General features: G+C 49.2%; 1 protein-coding gene across 6 annotated transcripts in view; it reads right to left on the reverse strand.

Annotated features, from left to right (window-relative positions):
* Nucleotides 1–25,649, reverse strand: part of LOC105495698 (KIAA1671 ortholog) — a 248,906-nt gene that overhangs the window by 156,884 nt on the left and 66,373 nt on the right. For 4 of the 6 annotated variants that reach the window (XM_011765427.3, XM_071080292.1, XM_071080295.1 and 1 more), the window contains exons 2-5: nt 17,970–18,121; nt 14,222–15,814; nt 10,712–10,799; nt 1,323–4,082 (exon numbers count right to left, since the gene is read on the reverse strand). In XM_011765427.3, the coding sequence (XP_011763729.2) occupies nt 1,323–4,082; nt 10,712–10,799; nt 14,222–15,759 (4,386 nt within the window). In that variant the 5' untranslated portion in view covers nt 15,760–15,814; nt 17,970–18,121. Of the gene's footprint in view, nt 1–1,322; nt 4,083–10,711; nt 10,800–14,221; nt 15,815–17,969; nt 19,232–25,649 lie in introns of those variants that run through there. The other 2 variants (XM_071080294.1, XM_071080293.1) reach the window with 2 other exon arrangements.

Consider the following 25,649-nt stretch of genomic DNA (forward strand, 5'->3'; position numbering starts at 1 on the left):
GGGCGGATCACAAGGTCAGGATATTGAGACCATCCTGGCTAACACGGTGAAACCCTGTCTCTACTAAAAATACAAAAAATTAGCCGGGCATGGTGGTGGGCACCTGTAGTCCCAGCTACTCAGGAACCTGAGGCGGGAGAATGGCGTGAACCCGGGAGGCGGAGCTTGCAGTGAGCTGAGATCACACCACTGCACTCCAGCCTGGGCGACAGAGCGAGACTCTATCTCAAAAAAAAATAAACAAATAATAATGATAATAATGAACAGGATACAACAGGCTACTATACAGCAGAAGCACAATAAAGCTACCATTAATATCTATCATTATTGTCATTGTAGGACAGAAGTGTAAAACAGGTGGCCCGTGGGCTGTATGGGGCTAGCAGACAAGTCTTGTTTGGGCTGAAGAGCATTTTTAAAAATAAGTCCTCCTCGGCCGGGCGCAGCAGCTCATGCCTGTAATCCCAGCACTTTGGGAGGCCGAGGCGGGTGGATCACGAGGTCAAGAGATTGAGACCATTCTGGCTAACACGGTGAAACCCCGTCTCTACTAAAAATACAAAAAAAAAAAAAAATCAGCCGGGCGTGAGGCTGAGGCAGGAGAATGGTGTGAACCCGGGAGGCAGAGCTCGCAGTGAGCCAAGATTGCGCCACCACACTCCAGCCTGGGTGACAGAGCGAGACTCCATCTCAAAAGAAAAAAAGGCCTCCTCATTTCCTAATGGGATTACACATAAAACTCTGTATTTTCAGATTCTCTTGATAAATGAGGTTTGCCATCTCAAGGCCATCATTCCTGCCGGTGAAGAACCAGCTGGGCTAGGCGTGGTGGCACATGCCTGTAATCCCAGCACTTCGGAAGGCCAAGGCAAGAGGATCACTTGAGCCCAGGAGTTTGAGACCAGCCTGGGCAACATGGCAAAACTCTGTCTCTACAAAAAATAAAAAATTAGCCAAGCATGGTGGCGCATGCCTGTCATCCCAGCTATTTGGGAAGCTGAGGCAGAAGGATGGCTTCAGCCCAGGAGATTACGGCTGTAGTGAGCCATGATCGTGCCACTGCACTCCAGCCTGGGCAACTGAGCAAGACTCTTTGTTTCAAACAAACAAGAGAACCAGGTAGGACCAAGCAGCAGTTCCCAGTTCAGAGAGGGCAAGAGCTCTCCATCTGCCGCAATCCACACCCCTCCTTGGAGCCTCACACCCAGCCTGACTCCACTCATTTATGTACCCGTGTGGGCCATACAAAATCTGAATTTCGGCCCCCTAGGCTAGATGTTTAATCCACGTTTGACAAAATTAAAAAGAGCCTTGGTACTTACCTTGTGGCTATCTCCAGTCCCTGACTCCCACCAACAGGGTCCCATTTTGGCCTCCAAATTCTCTCCAGTAAGGCTGGGCCTCCCTTTGGGCTGCTCTCGCCTCCTCTCTCTGGCTTCATGCATGATGGACAGGCCCTCTCGGATGCTGGCAGGGGGCCCCTTCTCTGAGTAGGTCCTCTTGATATCCAGCGGCGCCCGTCCACAGTCACGTGGGTGGTCAACCCACTGGGCCACACTGCCCTCCTCTCCCCGCCCAGAGGATTTCCTTGGGGTCCCTTTCTTCTGGTCAGCAGGGGGCGATTTGGGTGACACTCTGACCCCACTGCCTGGATCCTCCCGAGCAGAGGGCTTTGATTCAGCCAGGTAATTCTGACACTTTGCAACGTGATATTTACTGGCAAAGGCCTTTCTGTCATCCTCAGCGAACCCCAAGGTTTTTTTCCTGGGATCCACAGAGATAGGAGAGCCCCTCCCTGGATACTTTTCAGAAGGAGCCGAGGGTGGCAGAGCCCAGAAGGGAGGACTAGATTTGGTGCCCATGGCTGGCTCTGAGGTCTCTGCTGGCTGCTTGCCTAAGCCAGGAGTGAAACTGTGGTTTATTTCGGCAGAGCTGGCCGGTTTCCAGAGACCCCCAGTATCGGGCACCTCCTTCAGGCTCCTCCTTCTCTGCTCCACCCCACCTGGCTGAACAGGCCTCTCCCGAGGCAATGTACTGGACTCTGCTGTGGGACTCCTCCTCCTCTCCTGAGCCTCCCCAGGGACTTTCAGCGACAGCTCCTGGTACTCCGCCATCAGGGCATCAATGTCAAGAACGCTGGATCTGTACCCGTCTCTGATTTTACCTGGGAACGTCTCACTGATCACATCAGTCTTCCTTCTCACAGGGAGATCTTTTGGGCGACTCCTCAGAGTCGGGGTGGTTTGGGGAGCTTCACCGCTGGGGGAAATCTTGTTCGCACTTTCCTTCCAATCGTTTTGAGGACGAGGGCCATCTTCTGATCCCCGATGACTCCATAAGGCATCCACATCAATGATTCTTCCAGTGAAAGGCTCCAGACTCCTGGCCCCAACAGATGATGGACGGTCTGTTGGCTTCAGAGTTTTTAAAATGCTTGCATTTTCATGCTCTCGTCCCTTCATCCAGTTTTTACTGCCTGCCATCTCCAATGCCTCTTCATGACCAAGAGAAACCAAAGTAGATGTTAAAGAATGAGGAGATGGGGGTGGAGTGATTTTTCTAGAATGTTCCAGCAAGTTTTCAGCCCCTGACAGAACCACACCCTTTGCCTTTTGAGTACTGGGAATCTGATAGGTGACTGCAAAAAATGTCGCCTTGGGTTCCACAGGTGACCCTTGCTTCACTGCTGGGGAGGCCTGATCCCATGAAGCGCCTGGGGTAACCTCCTGGGTCTCCACCATGTAGTGGAATAGCTGAGGTTTTCTTAAGGCACTGGCTGTGGGGCTCACATAATCTGTTCGTCTGTGCACCACATGTGGAGAGTCCTCTGGGACGAGAGAACTGAATGTATCAAACTTCACGTTGGGGGGTAAAGTCCGCCGCCGCCATCTGTCCATTCTCTGGTCCGTGGGGCTGGCTTTCCGCATTTTGACTGCAAGCTGTGGCACCTGGGCCGGCCTTGGATCACCCTCCCTGGCAGCTACAACGAAGGGCCCTTTCTGCACAGCAAATGCATCTGGATGTGTTCGTGCTTGGGAGTCAGAAGGCTCATTCGAAGGTCTGGAAGGAGGATCTAGGGGGCATCCTTGGGGTTGGCCTCTTGCTCCTTCTCCTGGCTTGCTTCTGGCCCCTTCTGGCCCCTCATGCTGGCTTTCCCAGACGGCAGCCTTGACAGCCCGGACAGAGGTGGCCCCGGGAGCACAGTGCTCTTCACTGACCCCCACGGTGGCTTTGTGCGAGCTCACCACCGCCCCGCCTGTCCATTTGGGCGACGGGCAATTGCCCCCAGACTTCAGCCCACTAGCCTCAGGCATGCCTCGAGCTTCCCAAATCAAACTGGCCCTTTGGACGGACCCTGCCTGACCTTCCAAACCACACTCCAGGTCAGCAGGGGTGACCTCCTGGGACAGCTGCCTGTCTTTCAGTGAGAGCCAAGACCTGCGGCTGTGGAGTGTGACCGCTTTCTCCTCCGGTGCCGGTGAGACGGCCTCGCTGTGCACACGCTCCCCCACTGCATGCACAATGTCATACCTGGGCTCAATCCTCTGCGATGGGGGAGGATTTTCCCAGTGTTTGAGGAAGGTGTTATTATTGCGGTTCTCAGCCAAAGGATATTTTTCCCGGAGAGGCGTGTGAAACGGTCTCAGTTCACCGTTCAAAAGGGCAGTTCGTCCCAATTTCTCCATCTCGGGATTGTCAAACCCTTTGGCATTCTCTTTCTTGAGTTTTGTCATGTCTGGTGGGTCCCTGCCCAGCCAAGAGCCCATCTCAGGCCTCGGCCTGGGTTCTGAGACACGGGCATTGGCCGTGTCACCAGGGGGTGTGGTGGAGAGACAATGTCCAGACTGGTCAGCCACTGTGTGTCTCTCCACATGGTGCTCAAACACTGTGGCCCACACAGTCTGGAAGCTCCGATCATCTTCTGGAGTGACGTCAGAAGGGCACGGCGCCTCCACTGAGGTTCCACCGCGGCAGCTGTCCGGGTCTTGGTTAGAGCTAACCTTCCGCTCCGTCTGCCTGGACTTCTCCCGGAGTGTCCCAGGCTTCCAGGGGCTTCCATCCAAACCATGCCCCTCCTTTTGCTGGAAAGAAACAAAAAAAGAAACACCTCAATGTTAAAGGATTCGAGATGGAAAGGAAAAAGTGGAGTGATTGAAAGGGCTGCTTGTAGGCCAGGCGCGGTGGCTCAAGTCTGTAATCCCAGCACTTTGGGAGGCCGAGACGGGCGGATCACGAGGTCAGGAGATCGAGACCATCCTGGCTAACACGGTGAAACCTCGTCTCTATTAAGAAATACAAAAAACTAGCCGGGCGAGGTGGCGGGCGCCTGTAGTCCCAGCTACTCGGGAGGCTGAGGCAGGAGAATGGCGTGAACCTGGGAGGCGGAGCTTGCAGTGAGCTGAGATCCGGCCACTGCACTCCAGCCTGGGTGACAGAGCGAGACTCCGTCTCAAAAAAAAAAAAAAAAAGAAAGGGCTGCTTGTATAATTAAAACAATGAAATACCATAAAATTGAAAAGAATGAACACACCCAGTATGGGCGAGGATGTGGGGAAATGGACACTCAGATACTGTTGGAGAGAATATCAATGAACCCGACTTTGGGCAATGCAGTGTATCTATCCTGATGTTAAAATACTCATTTCCTTTTATCCGGCCAAGTTCCTCCCAGGACTCTTTGCCCACATGCACAAGTCTACACGAACAAGAAAGCTGAGAGAGTACCATTGGTGTAAGCAAAAGAACACAGAAACAACCTGAATGCGCACTGGAAGGGCATTGGCTAAATTTCAATTATCTCCAAACGATGGACTAGTGCACAGGCACTGGTTACCATAGAAAGAGGCAGATCCCGCCAGGTGCGGTGGCTCATGCCTGTAATCCCAGTACTTCGGGAAGCTGAGATGGGAGGATCGCTTAAGTCCAGGAGTCCCAGACCAGCCTGGGCAAAATAGTCAGACCTCATCTATACAAAAAAAACCAAAATCGTTTAAAAGGAATTAAAGGCCGGGTGCGGTGGCTCAAACCTGTGATCCTAGCAGTTTGGGAGGCCGAGGCTGGCGGATCACCTAAGCTCAGGAATTCGAGACCAGCCTGGTCAACATGGTGAAACCCCGTCTCTACTAAAAATACTAGCCAGGTGTGGTGGCACACGCCTGTAGTCCCAGCAACTTGGGAGGCTGAGGCAAGAGAATTGCTTGAACCTGGAGGGCGGAGATTGCACTGAGCCGAGGTTGTGGCATTGCACTCCAGCCTGGGCGACAGAGCGAGCCTCCGTCTAAAAAAATAAATAAAAGGAATTAAATACTGATTCATGCTACATCGTGGATGAATTTTGAAAATATTATGCTAAGCAAAAGAAGCCAGTCAAAAAGCTACATGTTACAAGACTCCATTTATATACAGCACATATAAATATAAAAGTACATATATATAAAAATATATATATATACACACACACATCATAGGTTAATCCATAGAGACAGAAAGTAGATTAGTGGATGCCTGGGAATGGGTGATGAGGACACAAGGTTTCCACTTGAGGTGACAGAAGATTCTGGAACTAGATAGTGGTGATGCTTACACAACACTGAAAACACCTTTAATGCCAGTCAGTTGTGCACTTTAAAATAGTTATAATAAGGGCAGGGGCACAGTTTGCTAAGCCCTGCTGTAGATGATGGAATGCCAGTGAAGTGCTCTAAAAACACTGACTGTAAACCTTTGTTTAAATATATACGTATATATACACACACACACACACACATATATACACACACACACACATATATACATTTTTTTTTTGAGATGGAGTCTCCCTCTTTCACCCAGGCTGGAGTGCAATGGCACGATCGTGGCTCACTGCAACCTCCACCTCCCAGGTTCAAGCGATTCTTCTGCCTCAGCCTCCCGAGTAACTGAGAGTGCAGGCATGCACCACCACACCCAGCCAATTTTTGTGTGTTTTTAGTAGTGATGGCGTTTCACCATGTTGGCCAGACTGGTCTTGAACTCCTGGCTTCGAGTGATCCACCCGCCTCAGCCTCCGAAAGTGCTGGGATTACAAACACGAGCCACCGCACCCAGCCTGTTTATATTTTAATATGTACATTTTGCATAAACAATATATGAATCAATTCTGATTGTAAAGGAATCCAAACAATACAAAGTTCAATTCTTTTTTTTTTTTTTTTGAGATGGAGTTTTGCTCTTGTCACCCAGGTTGGAGTGCAAGAGTGCAATGGCGCGATCTTGGTTCACCGCAATCTCTGCCTCCCAGGTTCAAGTGATTCTCCTGCCTCAGCCTCCTGAGTAGCTAGGATTACAGGCATGCGCCACCACACCTGGCTAATTTTTTTTGTATTTTTAGTAGAGACGGCATTTCTCCATGTTGGTCAGGCTGGTCTCGAACTCCCAACCTCAGGTAAACCACCCGCCTTGGCCTCCCAAAGTGCTGGGATTACAGGTGTGAGCCGCCACGCCCGGCCAAAGTTCAAATCATTTTTGTTCCCTTGTTCAAATACCAGTCCCCGTTCCTGGATAACAGCTATTACCAATGGGTTATGATCCTTGAAGAGCCTTTCAGAACTCTCTTTGTATTATTTATATATATATTAGAAAGACTGTGAATTTTTGAAACTTTGTAAATTTTGTAAATTTCACAAATTCATTATTTTTCTTTAAAAATAGTTAAAATAGCCGGGCGCGGTGGCTCACGCCTGTAATCCCAGCACTTTGGGAGGCCGAGGCGGGCAGATCACGAGGTCAGGAGATCGAGACCATCCTGGCTAACACAGTGAAACCCCGTCTCTACTGAAAAATACAAAAAATTAGCCTGGCGTGGTGGCGGGCGCCTGTAGTCCCAGCTACTCGAAAGGCTGAGGCAGGAGAATGGCGTGAACCTGGGAGGCGGAGCTTGCAGTGAGCCGAGATCGCACCACTGCACTCCAGCCTGGGCGACAGAGCGAGACTCCGTCTCAAAAAAAAAAAGTTAAAATAGTATGTTTTGTGCTATGTGTACTTTTTTCTTTTTAAAGACAGGATTTCAACCAGGCACAGTGGCTCATGCCTGTAATCCTAGCACTTTTGGAGGCCGAGGCGGGCAGATCACCTGAGGTCAGGAGTTCGAGACCAGCCTGACCAACATGGAGAAACCCCGTCTCTACTAAAAATACAAAATTATCTGGGGGTGGTGGTATATGCCTGCAATCCCAGCTACTCAGGAGGCTGAGGCAGGAGAATCGCTTGAACCCAGGACGCAGAGGTTGCAGTGAGCCGAGATCGTGCCATTACACTCCAGCCTGGGCAACAAGAGCAAAACTCTATCTCAAAATAAATAAATAAATAAATACAATAAAGACAGCATCTCGCTCTGTTGCCCAGGTTGGAGTGCAGTGGCGTAATCAGAGCTCACTGCAGCCTCAAACTCCTGGCCTCAAGCAATCTTCCCACCTTGGCCTCCTAACGTTCTGGGATTATAGGCATGAGCCATGGCGTCCAGTTTATTGTATTTTACTACAATAAACACACCCACATACACACACATACAAAGTCTACTTACAGAGATAAAATCTCATCACATGTAAAGCAAGTGTTTCTTTCTTAACTATTCTCTTCTTTAAAGTTTCAAACATACACAAAATTACAGAGAAAATAATGAACTTGCCCAACCCACCCCTCCCAATTTAATGACAATCAGCATTTTGCCACTCTCACTACACACAGCCTTTTTGCCCTTGCCGCTACTGTCACTACAGCATTTTAATACAAATACAAGGAGCTTTAATTACTTAAATTGGATCCCCCCCTAACCATTTTCAAAGAAATGATTCAGAAAATGCAACAATAAAAGTTGCAGGGCAAACCGCCGCCTACGAGAGTGGTGGTGGGTATTGCCATTCAAAGCCAGCCCACTTTTGTTGGTGATTTACTGAGATGGGTACAAGCTCGAAATCAAGCACTGGTATTATTTTTAAAACTCCACAGAGGTGTCTTAAAACATAAAACATGCATCTACCATATGATCCAGCCATTCTACTCCTAAATGTTTAACCAAGAGAAAAGAAAACAGAAGTCCTGGCCGGATGCCGTGGCTCACGCCTATAATCCCAGCACTTTGGGAGGCCAAGGCAGGCAGATCATCTGAGGTCAGGAGTTCAAGACTGGCCTGGCCAACATGGTGAAACCCCATCTCTACTAAAAATACAAAAAATTAAATGGTCATAGAGGCACGTGCCTGTAGTCCCAGCTACTCAGGAGGCTGAGGCATGAGAATTACTTGAACCCAGGAGGCAGAGGTTGCAGTGGGCCGAGATCATGTGACTGTACTATCTCAGGCAACAGAGTGAGACTCTGTCTCAAAAATTAAAAAAAAAAGGCCAGGCACGGTGGCTCATGCCTGTAATCCCAGCACTTTGGGAAGCCGAGGCAGGCGCATCACGAGGTCAGGAGATTAAGACCATCCTGGCTAACACAGTGAAACGCTGTCTCTACTAAAAATACAAAAAATTAGCTGGGCGTGGTGGCGGGCGCCTGTAGTCCCAGTGACTCAGGAAGCTGAGGCAGGAGAATCACTTGAACCTGGGAGGCGGATGTTGCTGTGAGCCGAGATCGCACCAATGCACTCCAGCCTGGGCAACGGAGCGAGACTCCGTCTCAAAAATAAAAAAATAAATAAATGAAAAAGAAAAAAAGAAAAGAAAAGAAATAGAAGTTCTTACAAAGCCTTGTCCACAAATGTTCACAGCAGCTTCACTGGTAATTGCCCCAAACTGGTAACAACCTAATTGTCCATCAAAAGATGAATGGATAAACAAATTGTGGTCTACTCACACAATAGAATACCAGTCAGCAACAGAAAGGAATGAACTACTGATACATGCTACACCATGAATGATCTCAACATAACTACTCTGAGTGAAGAAGCAAGGGCAAAATAAAAGAGGACTGATTCCATTTATATTCAAGTCTAGAAAATGCAAACTAATCTACACGGACAGGAAGCAGACCTGTGATGGGCTGGGAAGACCAGGGGAAGGGAGAGATTACAAAGTGGCAGCCGGGCATGGTGGTTCACACTTGTAATCCCAGCACTTTGGGAGGCCAAGGTGGGTGGACAACTTGAGGTCAGGAGTTCGAAACCAGCCTGGCCAACATAGCGAAACCCCATCTCTACTAAAAATACAAAAATTCGCCAGGCGTGGTAGTGGATGCCTGTAATCCCAGCTACTAGGGAGGCTGAGGCAGAAGAATCACTTGAACTTGGGAGGCGGACCTTGCTGTGAGCCAAGATCGTGCCACTGCACTCTAGCCTGGGCGACAAGGGCAAAACTCCGTTTCCAAAAAAAAAAAAAAAACAAACAAAGTGGCATGAGGAACCTTTTGCATGTGATGGAGATGTTTGCTATTTTGACTGTGATGGTAGTTTCACAGGTGTACACACATACGGAAACTCACCAAGTTGAATGTTTTAAATCTGTGCTCTTTCCTGTATGTCAACTGTATCTCAATTAAAGCTGTTTTTTCAAAAAAAACTAAGACTCTGCAGAAAGCATCAACCATTATAGCTAGCAGTTAATTTTATGAGTTTTCTCTTATTGAAATGAAATAAAAATACTTTTTAAGCAATTTAATTGCTGGTAACCTACTTCTTTCTTTTTGTCTTAATTTATATTTATATTTTTATTTTTATTTTTTATTTTATTTTATTTTTTTTTGAGACAGAGTCTCGCTCTGCCGCCCAGGCTAGAGTTCAGTGGCACAATCTCGGCTCACTGCAAGCTCCGCCTCCTGGGTTCACGCCATTCTCCTGCTTCAGCCTCCCAAGTAGCTGGGACTACAGGTGCCCACCACCATGCCCAGCTAATTTTTTTGTGTTTTTAGTAGAGACGGGGTTTCACTGTGTTAGCCAGGATGGTCTTGATCTCCTGACCTTGTGATCCGCCCACCTTGGCCTCCCAAAGTGCTGGGATTACAGGTGTGAGCTACCGCGCCCGGCCTATATTTTTATTTTTTTAGAGACAGGTCTCACTCTGTCGCCCAGGCTGGAGTGCAGTGGTGTGATCATGGCTCACTGCAGCCTCAAAGTCCTGGACTCAAGCCATCCTCCTGCCTCAGCCTCTGGAGTAACTAGAACTATAAGGTATACACAACCACATCTGGCTAATTTCAAAACAAAATTTTTTTCTTTTAGAGATAAGAGTCTCACTATGTTGCCCAGGCTGGTCTCAAACTTGTGGGCTCAAGCAATCCTCCCACCACACCTCAGCCTCCCAAAGTGCTGGGATTACAGATGTGAGCCAATGTGCCCAGCCACCTACTTCTTCCTTCTATGGCTAGGTGGGAAGTAGGGGGAAGGCAGGAAGAACCATTATGAAAGACCTTGAAGGAGTTTCTATTAACATCTTAAACCTAAATTTTAGTATTTTAATAAGGCAGGCACTCCTATATAAGAAAGACGTGCCCCTCTGCCTATTTGCAAAGAAAAAAACGCCTGATACATTTGTAAACAGCATTTAACACCTGGGAGTAGGGAGTCACCACTCTTCATGCCAGAAGGGACTTCATAGTCCCAACATTAGAAGAAAAAATGTTTTATCGTGTGCATGACACGTTTCTGAGTCTTCCCGGGGTCTAGAAGATCATGGAGGCTCCCCCGCAGCTATAACTGCCTGCTGGTTAATGAGAGATGTGCCACATAGCCACTCCTTACCTTTTCTCTCGGTTCCTTAGGAAACTCGCCGCTCAGCTCGGCACTCTTCTCATATTTCACTTCGTTGCTTGAAGCTGAACTTGAAAACCTGGTGCAGAGATCTGAGTTACCTTTACGGAGCTGGAAGCTGTTACTCCCCCCAGCCCACACACCAGCTCAGGAGCCCAGGCCAAGTAACCTTAAGAAAGGACATTTCCTTTCCCCTTACCAAAAGGAGAACTGCCCAGTGGGGAGAGCCTACCTTAAACACAGCATTACCGGGGTGGAAGGAGCCCCAGGCTGGGGGAAGACACCCAGGTGCCAGTCCCAGCTCTACTGCGTCTTCACTGGGGGAGCTTGGGTTAGGCTTGTGACCTCACCTGAGCCTCTGTTTCTTCATCTATAAAACGGGGATAATTAACACCTCCCCATCCCTTTTATGGGGCAGATAAGAGGCTGCTCAAGGCCCTAATAGCTATGTGAGGGCGTTTAGGGAAGAGCGGAGATGCCCCAGGAGGGATAATGGATGGCTGTTGTTAGCAATGCCAGGTAAAAGAGCAGCCCCGCCTCAGAGCAGCCCCCAGACTGAAGGGTAGTGGGATGTCAAGGAATGTGTGGGGGCCGAGGTCTGTCTCTGCCTCTCTGGATCACCAGGGCCCTCTCTGGGCCTCGTTTTCCCCACCTTAAAAAGGGAAGAGGGGGTGGAGCTAGAAGCTTTCCATCCCCGGAGAGCTCTCTGGTGTAAATACCTGAAGATGTAGCACGTGTTTAGTTCAGAGCTGGGGACTTTGAAGAAAAGGAAAGGGAGAGAAATGAAACCACTTAAACCTAACCTACTCTCAGCAACCCAGGGTCTGCCTCCTAGGATATGTGAGGCTGAGAGGAGTTGTGTCTAAACTCAAAGCCTCAGTTTCCCCATCTGACAGATAACCACACAGCCTCTCCAAGGCTCTTCGATGACACAGTGAGAGGAAGCATATTAGGACCCTGGCATAGGTGTCCTTCTCTGATATCTTAACTCAGGGGTTGTCAGGCCTGGCTGCACATAAGATAGACCTGGAAGCTTTTAAAAACTACCAAAATGTGGGCCGGGCGCGGTGGCTCACCCCTGTAATCACAGCACTTTGGGAGGCCAAGGCGGGTGGATCACAAGGTCAGGAGTTCGAGAACAGCCTAACATGGTGAAACCCCGTCTCTACTAAAAATACAAAAATTAGCTGGGTGTGGTGGCCTGCCCCTGTAATCCCAGCTACTCGGGAGGCTGAGGCAGGAGAATTGCTTGAACCCAGGAGGCAGAGGTTGCAGTGAGCTGAGATCGTGACATTGCACTCCAGCCTGGGCGACAAAGCAACTCCATCTCAAAAATAAATAAATAAATAAAAATAAAAAATAAAATAAAAACTACCAAAATATGAGACCCTCCCCAAATCAAGTGAATCAGAATCTCTAGGGGTGGGGCCCAGGCACTGGTATTTTTTCTGGGTTATTCTAAAGCACTGAGAGCCAGTGGTCTAGCTTTGGCTTGGCTGGCTGTCCTGGTTCCCAGGGCAGGGAGGGCAGTCTGCCCAGAGATCCTGCCTTTGCAAGCTCCACCCTGGACAAAGTATGTCAGTGGCATGCATGCCATTAAGAGCCAGTCGATCATGCCCAGTGGCATCTCTCTGTTGTGGCCACTTGTGGGAAGTGGGCCAAGTTTAGAATGTCATTATTAACCAACTGACTTAGAATATCTTTCTTTTTTTGTGTGTGTGATGGTGTCTTGCTCTGTTGTCCAGGCTGGAGTGGTGTGATCTCGGCTCACTGCATCCTCTGCCTCCCAGGTTCAAGCGATTCTCCTGCCTTAGCCTCCTGAGTAGCTGGGATTACAGATGTGTGCCACCATGCCCAGCTAATTTTTGTATTTTTAGTAGAGATGGAGTTTCACCATGTTGGCCAGGCTGGTCTCAAACTCCTGACCTCATGACCCACCCACCTCGGCCTCCTAAAGTGCTGGGATTACAGGCATGAGCCACCGCACCCAGCCTAGAATATCATTATTAACCAACTGACTTAGAATATAATTATTAACCAACTGACTTAGAATATCGATATTAACCAACTGATGTAGAATATCGGTATTAACCAACCGACTTAGAATATCATTATTAACCAACTGATGTAGAATATCATTATTAGCCAACTGACTTAGTATATTGGTATTAACCAACTGACTTAGAATATCATTATTAACCAAATGACTCAGAAGATCAGTATTAACCAACTGACTTAGAATATCAGTATTAGGCCGGGCACAGTGGCTCACGCCTGTAATCCCAGCACTTTGGGAGGCCGAGGTGGGCGGATCACCTCAGGTCAGGAGTTTGAGACCAGCCTGGCCTACCTGGTAAAACCCCATCTCTACTAAAAATACAAAAATTAGCTGGGCGTGGTGGCGGGCACCTGTAATACCAGCTACTCGGGAGTCTGCGGCAGAAGAACTGCTTGAACCCGGGAGGCAGAGGCTGCAGCGAGTGGAGGTCACACCACTGCACTCCAACCTGGGCAACAGAGCAAGACTCCATCTCAAAAAAAAAGAATAGGCCAGGTGCAGTGGCTCAAGCCTGTAATCCCAGCACTTTGGGAGGCCGAGGCGGGCGGATCACGAGGTCAGGAGATCGAAACCATCCTGGCTAACACGGTGAAACCCCGTCTCTATTAAGAAATACAAAAAACTAGCCGGGGCCGGGCGCGGTGGCTCAAGCCTGTAATCCCAGCACTTTGGGAGGCCGAGGCGGGCGGATCACAAGGTCAGGAGATCGAGACCACAGTGAAACCCCGTCTCTACTAAAAATACAAAAAATTAGCCGGGCGCGGTGGCGGGCGCCTGTAGTCCCAGCTACTCAGGAGGCTGAGGCAGGAGAATGGCCGGAACCCGGGAGGCGGAGCTTGCAGTGAGCCGAGATCGCGCCACTGCACTTCAGCCTGGGCGACAGAGCGAGACTCCGTCTCAAAAAAAAAAAAAAAAAAAAAAAAGAATATCAGTATTAACCAACTGACTTAGAATATCAGTATTAACCAACTGACTTGCCCAAGTTACCTTGACTCCTCTGAGTTTATTTTCTGGGCCACTCATAGAGGCTTAGGCCCAGTCTGAAGTGTTCTCTCTCTGCCTTCAGGGAAGAAAGGCTTAGCTATGGAGACAGGCTCAGCCGGAATGCCATCCAGCTCCCACCTCCTCATAGTATTTCACCCTTCTGCCCTGCCTCCGTGAAATGGGCACACACCAGCCAGTTCAATCACACAGCACACCTGAAGCTGAGAAAAGCCATGAAAACAGCTCCAGGCCCCCCGGCTGGCCATACCCAGAGGGAAGCTGCACTGCCTCTCCGTGCCGCACCTTCCTCATCTGAGAAATGGACCCTGCCACGACCTCCTCTTGGGCTATGGGTAAACTGAGGGGGGCAACAGGTGCCCAGCACGGAGCCTGGTTCCCTTCTCCTCAGGGCCTGTGGGTGGGCGGCTGAGGGAGGGGCGTAGGATGTGCCTACTTACAATTTGGTCAAATCCGCCGACAGTGGCCGAGCCTGGAACGTCCTCCTCCTGACCTCGGGCTTGGCCTCGGAGCTCTCGGCAATCCAGCCTCTGATCCGCTCCTGGACGCTGACAACCCCTTTCTCCGGCTCTGGTGCCACCAGTGGGGACGCGGGGGTGGCCAGGCGGGGTTCAGACCCCACTGCCAAGGCCAAGGTGCTGTCCTCCCGAAACAGGTTGATGCACTTCCTAACGTTCCTCCTAGAGGCCCACTCTCCCCCTGCCAGGGCCTCCCCGTCCGCCACTCTGCTCTTAACCTCAGCAAGTTCTAGGCCCCTTCCCAGCCTGGGCGAGGGGGACTCAGCAGCCTTCTCTGGCTCTGGGTCCAGCTTGGCCCTTTCTTCCCGGGGACTCTGGTCATTGCTGGGGGTGACCCTGGCTGAGCCCCCCAGGGCTCTGGGGCTGCCCGTCTCTGGCTTCGAAAGCATCTTCTCCTTCTGTTCACGGATTTTCTTGGCCACCTCTAGGAAGTCCCAATCAGGATCATGAAGAGGAGCCTCCGCCTTGACCAAACACTCCCTGTCCATCTTGGACGCTGCTCTGGGCCTCTCTAGCCCAGCCATGTCCCCTGCTGGGGCTCCACTTTCTTCATCGGCCACCATCCTCAGCAAGGCCTCTTTGTTCTCGAACCGGGCCGTGAGGTCCATGGACAAGGGCCTGGGCTTCCTCACCCACGTCTTCTCGGGAGGGATGGGGGGCACTTTGCCCATGGTGGCCGCTGCACCAGGGCCTGGCTTCTGAGGCTGAATGGACTCCGTGAAAATGGCAGACACGGGCCTCCTCTTCAGGCGAGGCCTGGGCTCCACAACAGGGCGTGCCGTGTCCTCCACACTGCTGGCCTTTAAAGGAGGCTGGTCTTGGCCTGCCTCCTCTTGGGGTACAGGTGACTTTGTGTCCTGAGACAGGGGGCCTGACCGGGGAAGGGTCCCCGCAGGCTTTCGGGTGAGCAGGGTGGGCTTGGCGGCCACCTCAGGCCGGGAGCCAGACACACCCGGCTTGGCCTCCTCGGCCCCCTCACGGACCGCCTTCCCCACAGTGGGGCCGCTTTTGGTGGTTTCGAAGAGAATCATGGTGTTGGGGCTGGGCCGCGGGAACACAGCCTTGTTGAAGAGGGACGAGCCCATCCTCGGGCCCTCCCCACTGCCCACCTCCTGCCCCACCAAGCCAGGCATCCTCTTGTCCAGATCCTTTGCTGCTGGCTCCTCAGAGAGCCCCCCAGAGGAAGAAGGTCCAGTTGAAATGGGCCGCAGAGATGGGACAGGAGATTTCACATCCTGCTCCTTCGAGAAGGGTTTGGGGGCGAGCCTTGGCAGAGGGAGTAAGCGGGCCGGACTCCGCAGGGGGCTCTTTGCTTCCAAGATCCGGGCTGGAGGAGCCCCAGAGGCTTCGCCGGCCTGGAGGAAGTAGGTCCTCGTCAGGGTCTCCTCCTTGCCAATCTCACCCAGGCCTGGCACGGCCGTCAAAGGCGTTATGGAGCCCACCTCGACCCGCGTGGCCATGGTTATGGTTGTGGACCCATGGGGGTTAGGAACATCGAGAATGGAGAAGCAATTGCTAAACAAAACAAACAAAAAAGTAAGTTTGGAAAACAGTCAGCGTCTGGGTTGAAGCAGAATGGTTTAGAGAAATGGGACAGAGTCCTAAGCCCCAGATTCTGTTACGACAGCCCTCCGCTGACCTCACCAGGCAGGCTTGGACCTGCCTCTCCCAGTCTCTGAGCTCTGGACAAGGGGAGTGGACTAAACGTCCATCCCTGAAGTTCGTTCCAGCTCTAAGGGTGTAGAAAAAGCATCAACACTCGCTGGAGGGTTTTCCCGACTCAGCTCATCTAGAGGCCAGCACTTACGGCAAACAGCAGTGATCTCTGCTATACAGATAAGGAAACCAGCTCAGAGAGGCCAACTAACTGGTCTGGAGTCACCCAGGAAGCAAGACGCGAAGCCAGGATTTAAAACCAGGTTTGACACCAAACTCACACCACACATGCTCCTCCCTGAATAGGCCTCAGTGGGAGCGTCCTCACATTCCCTCACTCCTGTTACCCTGTTTTCCCACTGCAGAGCCTGCCCACATCCCAGGTGATCCTAATCACAAGTGTATGCTAAGCACCTAGCACAGAGAAGGCAAGTGACCTGCTGCAGGTCACACAGCATCGCAGCTCGGGGGTGCCTGGGAGCATAAAGCTGGTTAGTGACCTTGGAACCCATGCCCTATGCACCAACCCCACCCAATCGTCCCTTAGTTCCTTTTCTTTCCCCTCTCCCACCCTTCCAGATGCCATAAAAAGAAGCCATTCTCATTTTTCTCACTCAACCTGCTTTTGTTATTTGTTTGCTTGTGGTTCTTTTCTGTTGAACACACATTTTATGCTGACTGCCTTCATATTCTTAATAAAAAGAGAAACGTCCAACTGTGAGGGCTTCCCGTGAGTAAGATCTCGAGCTGTGTGACATGCTTCTTGTTTTATAAATCTCATCCTCCTCACAACCCTATTTAGTGGGTACAATTAGGAGACCCCATTTTGCAGCAGCTTGGGGCATAAGCCTCTTGTTCACGCTGCTATGAGATCTGTTTTCTCAAAGCAGGGGCCTTCCTCTCTCATTAATCCTCCAGCAACCCCGAAAGGCAGGAATGAAGGCATCATTATCTCCCTCATGGAGATGAAGGGAAAGGGCCCAGAGAGGTCACCAGACTTGCCTACAGTCACCCGGCTGAAACCTAACCTCAAGTCCACTACCCACTTAGCTCTGTATTTTTTTTTTTTTTTTTTGGAGACCAAGTTGCACTCTTGTTGCCTAGGCTGGAGTGCAATGGTGCAACACAGCAACCTCCTCTTCCCAGGTTCCAGCCATTCTCCTGCCTCAGCCTCCTAAGTAGCTGGGATTACAGGCATGCGCCACCACCCCCAGTTAATTTTGTACTTTTAGTAGAGATGGGGTTTCTCCATGTTGGTCAGGTTGGTCTCAAACTCCTGACCTCAGGTGATCTGCCCACCTTGGCCTCCCAAAGTGCTGGGATTACAGGTGTGAGCCACCAGGCCCGGCCTCAGCTCTGTCTTTTTAAAAATTATTTTTTATTCCTTTCTGGTCTTAAAAAGTGCCAGGTAAGTTGCTGCTCTCGATCCCTCAGGCTCTCTTCATGCCAGTGTTTTCTTCCCTGTGAAACTGCCCCCAGCCAGCCCCCACCTAGATGGACTAAAAAAGTAGAAGGTATTTTAGTTAAATACAAGCCTCTCCACTTCCCTTCCTTGGGGCCCCACACTGCTCCCCCGGCTCTGACTCACTCAGCAGCCTCCAGGAAAGAAAGGCAGACAGATTTTGATATTTTCTCTTCCTTACACGCTCGATGGTGCTAACAGATTCCATCTCCCCAAACTGGAGAACACTGTCTAGACACGGTTAGAGGTAGAACGGAGGGACAGATATGAAGGATCTGAGAATTGGAAAATTTCCATCCATAAAGATCCCCACCAGAGTTCTAAGGCTCCAGAATCCCACCCAGAATCAGGGCCATTGGCCTTTAGGGCCAGCCCCTGTGACCTCTGGAAACCCTGATCGGGGATACATACGTAATAGCCAGCACATGAGACACGGAACAATGACAGGATTCAAAGGACAGAGAGAAAATTTTCTGGCAGAACCCACAGGCGCTCTCCACGTCCCTGGACACTCCAGCCCTCAAGCTACGGTCAAGCATGGGCCCCACTTACCGAAGCTGGCAGGCCCTGGGTCAGGGGGTGTGACTGCCGGGGAAAGCCAGTGGTGTCACATGTCATCATGAATGGGGCTGTCCACACACTTCCATGGTAGAAACAGGAGAGGGGAAAGCAGACTCGTCCCAGCAGGCTGAGTTTCAGCAGGTCTACGGAGACACAGGATGACAGCCTCAGTTCCGGAGTTCTGGCAGTATGGGAACAGACGGCACAAAAGCTTTCAAAAGCTCCAAATGCATCCGCTGGCATCTACTCCAGCTTGTAAAACGTATGCTCCTTTTGGCTTTTCGATTTTGTAGCCTTATATGTACGTGTGCATAAATAGTGCTGAGCCCACAGTACGTGCTCAATAACAATCTTCCCTGTCCTCTGATACGTTTATTGAGCACCTACGGTGTGTACAAAGATGAGCATGAAATATCCCCGGCAACCATGCAACTCACAGTCTTCTGTAAGAAACACACACATACACACACAGCAATTACAACTGGGTAACAAATGTCAATTTTTAAATGCGGGATGTGGGGGCAAATAGGAGGATTGATTGCCTAGAATTGGAACTGGTGGTTCTGGACAACTTGCTTGACTTAAAGGAGGTAGCTGCTGAGCATTCAAGGTGCTGAGTTACTTGGTACCTGCTTCTGCTCATCAGCAGTGTTTGGACATTGTACCTCTTTGAAGCCCTCCAAATGCCTCCTCAGGGCCTTTGCACATGCTATGCCTGTTCTCTGGGACAACTGTCTTGCTCATACATAGACACAAGTCCACCCCTCAGACCACAGTTCACACATCTCTGTCTCCCTTCAAGCCGGTGCAACCCCCTGCTACCTGTTCACAGAGCACCACATACACTCAGAGGCTTGGCAGGACTCAGCATAGCTGCACTGTTGCATTTAATAGGACGTCATCCTTCACATCAGCTTCTCCCATTCAATGGTAAGTCCCCCAGAGGACACCCCAAATCCCTAGTGGCTAGCACAGCAGCCTGGCACATAAAAGTACCAGGTACCTGATTATTGAATAGAGAAATAAATCATTGTTGAGTTACTAGGTAAATGAATGAAGAATTATTCTTCTGCCCCTGCTGCCCACTCTCTAAGATGCTAAATAAGTCCGTCCAGGTACCATGATTCTCATGCCAAATGACTCTAAACAATCTGGAACATAAGATGAGTTACTCTAGCTGTGGCTGTGGCTACTGAATGACAGAACCAAAGAGTCGTGAAGCGTTCAGCCAGAGGCTCAGTCCACCAACCCTCACCCAGAGACCCCTATCAGTTTCACAAGCCAGAGGCTCAGTCCACCAACCCTCACCCAGAGACCTCTATCAGTTTCACTGAGTCACACAGAGGAGCTCCACCCTGAGGGCAGGCACCTGCTGCATCCACATTAACCTCACACTGTCACGCCAGCTCACCTGCCCAAATGTGGAATGAATGCTTCTCTGCATGGATTTTCCTGCGAAAAGAGTCACCAAGAGCAACCATTTGCTGAATTAGGATCAATGGTACACAAATGTCACCCCACTTTGGGAACCTTGAACCCACCTCAGTGACTATACTGCATGGAAACAAAAGGGGAAGGATAAGATAAAGTAAGTCCCTTGATCCACACTCCTCTACACCAAACAGTGCCTCTGTGACCCATCATCTGCTTTGTGTCTTGAACTGCCTCTCAAGTTACCATTGCAAATGCCTAGCAGATGCCTGGTATGTAAATACAGTTGCACAAATGAGTCAGTGAATGAATTAATAAATCAATGAACAAAGAAAAGTAAAAGGAGTTATTTGGAATTTGCTTTTTGTTTGTTTGGTTGGGTTTTTATTTTTGCTTTTTTTTTGAGACGGAGTCTTGCTCTGTTGCCCAGGCTGGAGAGCAGTGGCGTGATCTCAGCTCACTGTAAGCTCTGCCGCCCGGGTTCATGCCATTCTCCTGCCTCAGCCTCCCGAGTAGCTGGGACTACAGGCGCCCGCCACCTCGCCCGGCTAATTTTTTGTATATTTAGTAGAGACGGGGTTTCACCATGTTAGCCAGGATGGTCTCAATCTCCTGACCTCGTGATCCACCCACCTCGGCCTCCCAAAGTGCTGGGATTACAGGTGTGAGCCACCGGGCCCAGCCTGTTTTTCTTTTTGAGATGGAGTCTCACTCTGCCACCCAGGCTGGAGTGCAATGGCGTGGTCTCAGCTTACTGCAACCTCTGGCTCCCAGGTTCAAGCAATTCTCTCCCCTCAGCCTCCTGAGTAGCTGGGACTACAGGCGCACGCCACCACACCTGGCTAATTTTTGTAGTTTTAGTACAGACAGGGTTTCACTATGTTGGCCAGGCTGGTCTTGAAATCCTGACTTCATGATCCTCCTGCCTCGGCCTTCCAAAGTGCTGGGATTGAGCCACCATGCCCAGCCTAGTAAAAGGAGTTTTTAAACCACCATAGTAGATGGCTCCGTAATATTTTAAAGTCCTAGCCAAATCTAGAAACCCATGATTCTCAGGTTTTCATTTAACCTGCTGTAAAATACAAGGAAACCAATTTAACTGTACGCTTTAAAGCTTTCTTTTAAATCGCATATGTTACACTTGATTTAAGAGATGTTAGCCTCTTCGAAAACATTTGTGAAGCCCACTCACAAAGAGGCTAGATGCTATTTATTCTTGGGGTGGACATGTTCACTATTATTTATTATTTATTTATTTATTTACTTTTTTAGACAGAGTCTCACTTTGTAGCCCAGGCTGGAGTCCAGTGGTACAATCTTGGCTCACTGCAAAGTCCACCTTCCAGGTTCAAGTGATTCTCGTGCCTTAGCCTCTGAGAAGCTGGGATTACAGGCATCCACCACCACACCTGGCTATTTATTTATTTACAGACAGAGTCTCGGTGTGTCACCCAGGCTAGAGGGCAATGGCGTGATCTCGGCTCACTGCAACCTCCACCTCCCAGGTTCAAACGATTCTCCTGCCTCAGCTTCCCCAGTAGCTGGGATTACAGGTGCACACCACCACACCTGGCTAATTTTTTGTATTTTTAGTAGAGACAGGGTTTCACTATGTTAGCCAAGATGGTCTTGATCTCCTGACCTCGTGATCCACCTGCCTCGGCCTCCTAAGTGCTGGGATTAGAGACGTGAGCCACCACACCCGGCCACCCTGCCTCTTTTTTTAAACAGTATATTAGCTGAGCATTATGACCAAAGCCAAGTCAACAAGACCTCCCCAGAGAAAGAAGGGAAACCAAGTCTGAGCCACCTCTAGTTTCATATGTATGTAAATTATCATGGAGGGCAGCACGTTGAACAGATGGAAAACAAGGCATCCATCTGGGGAGGTCAGGAGGCTGTGGTAGGAGTGTGAGAGAGGGGACATCAGTCTGACCCCAGGAAGTGGACTAGAAATGAGTGTTTCTCTACTGTTGCTGAACCTGCCAAGTCCACAAGCTTGATCTCCCCAAGCTTAATTTGCAAAGTGCAAAATTCCCATCTTCTGCCATTTCGTGCAGGAAAAAAATCATTTGTCTGAGAAGGGAGTCACCCAAGAGCAACAGGTGCTGAAATTCAACAGGAGTCATTCGAAAGCATTCATTTGTCCAGCCTTCTGACCCTACTTCCGCCAACTCTCACTGCCTCCCTCCCAAGCGCCAGGTTCTATGCTTGATGCTGAGGACGCAGCCATGGAGCTTGAAGCCTCCTGGGGAAATCTGAGCGATTCACAAGAGAGAAGGGAAGAAAAGCACTTCCATTCAAAACCAAACAGTTTGGCAGCTTTTCTCCCAGATTCAGAGGCGTTGATTCATTCTAACAGCTGTTTAAGATCTTTCATAATTACGCCCTAAAATTCGATCAGAGAGCTTATCAGTCATTTATTCAGTCTCTGGCTGCCACTTCCTGGGAATGCCACCATGTGGCGAGGGGCGTGGGCTGGTCCTGACACCTTCCAGCATCTTCCAGAATGTGACCTTAGCCCCCAAATCTGCAAATCCATCCTGTGCAGTGAGCCACGAAAAGAACCAGGAACGCATTGGCAAAGTGCACGCTGATGTCCTCCCAGAGAAGGGCTGCTGTGCACAGGAGGTCTGTCCTCCAGAAAGGGCCCGGTCAAAATGTCAAGTATCACTGGAGTATGTACATCCTCTTGTCTCTGTCCCCATGACTGTGGCCCGCCCTCCCTCCCTCCCTCCCTCCCTCCCTCCCTTCCTTCCTTCACACAGTTATCAAGCATCTACGTACCAGGCTCTGGGCCAGGTGCTGGGGACACAGCAGTGAACAAAACAAATAAAAAACCCTGCTCCCATGGAATGGTGATTCACGAAGATGAAAAAAAGGACAAAAACAAAAAACAAAAAAAAAAACAAGGTAAGGACAAGCTCCAGAATGTTACATAAGTGACAAAAAAAGAGGGAATGTGAGAAGGTCTAGCCAGGGAAGATTTCACAGAGAAGGGATATTTAAAATCAGTCTCTGGCCAGGCGCAATGGCTCATGCCTATAATCCCAGCACTTTAGGAGGCCGAGGTGGGAGGATCACTTGAGCCAAGGAGACCAGCCTGGGCAACATGGCAAAAACTCATCTCTACTGAAAAATACAAAAATTAGCCAGGTGTGGTGGTGCGTGCCTGTAGTCCCAGCTACTCAGGAGGCTAAGGATTGTCTGAGCCTGGGAGGCTGAGGTTACAGTGAGCCAAGATCAAATCACAGCACTCCGGCCTGGGTAACAAAGCCAGACCCCGTCTTAAAAATAAAATAGTTGGCCGGGCGCGGTGGCTCAAGCCTGTAATCCCAGCACTTTGGGAGGCCGACACGGGCGGATCACGAGGTCAGGAGATCGAGACTATCCTGGCTAACACGGTGAAACCCCGTCTCTACTAAAAAAATACAAAAAAACTAGCTGGGCGAGGTGGCGGGCGCCTGTAGTCCCAGCTACTCGGGAAGCTGAGGCAGGAGAATGGCGTGAACCCGGGAGGCGGAGCTTGCAGTGAGCTGAGATCCAGCCACTGCACTCCAGCCTGGGTGACAGAGCGAGACTCCGTCTCAAAACAAAAAAATAAAATAAAATAAAATAAAATAAAATAAAATAAAATAAAATAAAATAAAATCAGCCTCCTCACTGACAATCCTGCCTCAGCTGTGGCCTCCTCCTATCCATTCACCTAGCAGTAGCCAGGGGTGTCTCCAACGTGCAAGCGCCAGGATGTCGTTCCCCTGCTCAACACCCCCGTGTCTCCTTGCTGCCCTCTGAATAAAGGCCAGACAGGATCCAGATCCTCTTCGTCTCCCCAGTTTCATTCTAATGACTGACACCACCCCATCTGTCTGTCTGTCACATACACCCACATACTTCAGCACAATGAACCCCAGAGAGGCCACAAAACACAGTGTACACTTTCTCGCCTTCATGCCTCTGCACTGCCCTTACCTCACTACCTAGCTTAATCTCAATGCCACCTCCTCCAGGAAGCCTTCTCTAACGCTCCATCAGTGGGTCTTCTTCAGGTGCTCCTCTGTGCTGCAATATCTCACTTCCTGCTTCCCCCTCGCCCAGCACTGAGGAATACCTGGTGACTACCTCTGTTTCCTCCACTAAATGGTGAGCTCCTAGCAAGAAGGGTCCTGGGTCCTGTTCATGGCTGTATCTGGAGTCTGAACCATAGGAGGCATTAAGCCAGTGTGCAAAAAACACCTAAGAGAAGAAAACAGTAATACTCAATGTAGACGTGAGTGTGGGAAAATGGATTTCCTTATCTGGTCCTGCGATAATGTAAATTGTAAAAGCAATTCGGCAATATTCACTTTCAACTAACATTTTTGAGACCCACGTCAAGAGTCAGGCACCATGCTAAGTGACTCTGTGCATCTTGTGCCTTCTCTCATTCATCTTCTCAACAAGTTGTGCTGTTCAAATTATTAATTACCACCATTCTTACAGATGAGAAAAAAAATATGGTCCAGAAACAGCCAGTTCAAATTCCCACTGCTAGTGAGGGGTAGAGGTGGGGTTGGAATTCAGGCCTTCTGACTCCAAATCAAATATTTTCCCCTCACCCCGGCAAAACACTTCTTTTCAACTCAGTAATCAGACTTCTAAAAATGTCTTCTCTGGAAGTAATCCAAAAGAAAAGTTATATGCACAAACATGTCCTTTGCAGTGTTATCTAACCAAACACAGCAAGGATATACCCCTGGCAATTACACCTAGTTGAAACAACCCAGAACTCATAAACATTGGAAATGTTACAAAAGCTGCAACGTGTCAGCAGGAAGAGCAGACCTCCAATTCCCAGCCTGCGCAAAAATCCCATCACACAACAAGTCTTGAGTTTGGAATCAGAAAAGATGGTTGCCTTAGCTATAATAGGGCAACTTTGAAAGAACATATCTCAGCCAAAGGTAAGGGGGTATGCACAGGGAAGTGGAAGCACTTAGGATAATTGGTAGGGGAAGCAAAAAGGATATATTGTTTTGTATTCAAGGCCATGACAATAGCAAAGGTTGTTTATACAAATGACGGATGTCTGGAAGAGAACAGGCACAAATGGAAAAAAAAAAAAAAAAACCAAACATGCTGGAGACCTGGGTTGGACTTGTTGGTAAATTTTTAAATTCCTTTTTATGCCCGTGAATGTTGTTTGTGCAAACAGCTGCTTTTTTTTACATCTCAATACCAGAGGTTTTCCTCTGAGCTGTCTTTCCATCATCGATTTGAAAGGTAGAGGTGCTAAGACTATCTCCTGCCCACTTTCAGAAGCAAAGCATAAAAATAACTATCGTGTATTAAGCTCACACCATGCGCCAGACACTACACTAAATGCTTTACAAGGATTATTTCATTTCATCACTTTACCAACCCAGAGGCAGGTCCTATTACAACTTCCTTTCTACAGATGAGTAAACTGAGGTTGGAGGAGTGCTGTGACTTGCCCGTGGGTGGCTGGAATTGTGGATCCCACCCTGCCTTCCTATCAGATTTCTACCAAAATCCACATGGGCTTAACTAAAACAACTGCTTGTTATGGTGTTCAAATGTAAAAGGCACTTCCCACCCATGAGAGTGGCTATTAATTAAACACACACACACACACACACACACACACACACACACACAAAACAACTACTGGAGAGGATGTGAAGACACTGGAACCTCATACCTTATGAGAGTGGCTATTACTTAATACACACACACACACACACACAAAACAACTATTGGAGAGGATGTGAAGACACTGGAACCTTATACCTTATGAGAGTGGCTATTATTAATTAAAAACACACACACACACACCACTACTATTGGAGAGGATGTGAAGACATTGGAACCTTATATCTTGCTGGTGTTGTGAATATAAAATGGCACATCCACTGTGGAAATCAGTATGGGAGTTCCTCAAAAAATTAAACACAGAATCTTGAAATTCTACTCCTAAGAGTATACCCCCTAAAATTGAAAGCAGACATTTGTACACCAATGTTTGAAGCAGCATTATTCATAATAACCAAAAGGTGTAAACAATTAAATGTCCATCAATGGATGGATAAACAAAATGTAGTCTATCCATACAATGGAATATTATTCAGTCTTCAAAAGGAAGGAAATGCTACAATATGCTACAATGTGGATGATCCTTTTAGACATTATGCTAAGTGAAATAAGCACACATGTAAGGACAAATACTGTATGTATAATTTC

Source organism: Macaca nemestrina, chromosome 15 (genome assembly GCF_043159975.1).
Source record: "Macaca nemestrina isolate mMacNem1 chromosome 15, mMacNem.hap1, whole genome shotgun sequence".
NCBI classification, from domain to species: domain Eukaryota; kingdom Metazoa; phylum Chordata; class Mammalia; order Primates; family Cercopithecidae; genus Macaca; species Macaca nemestrina.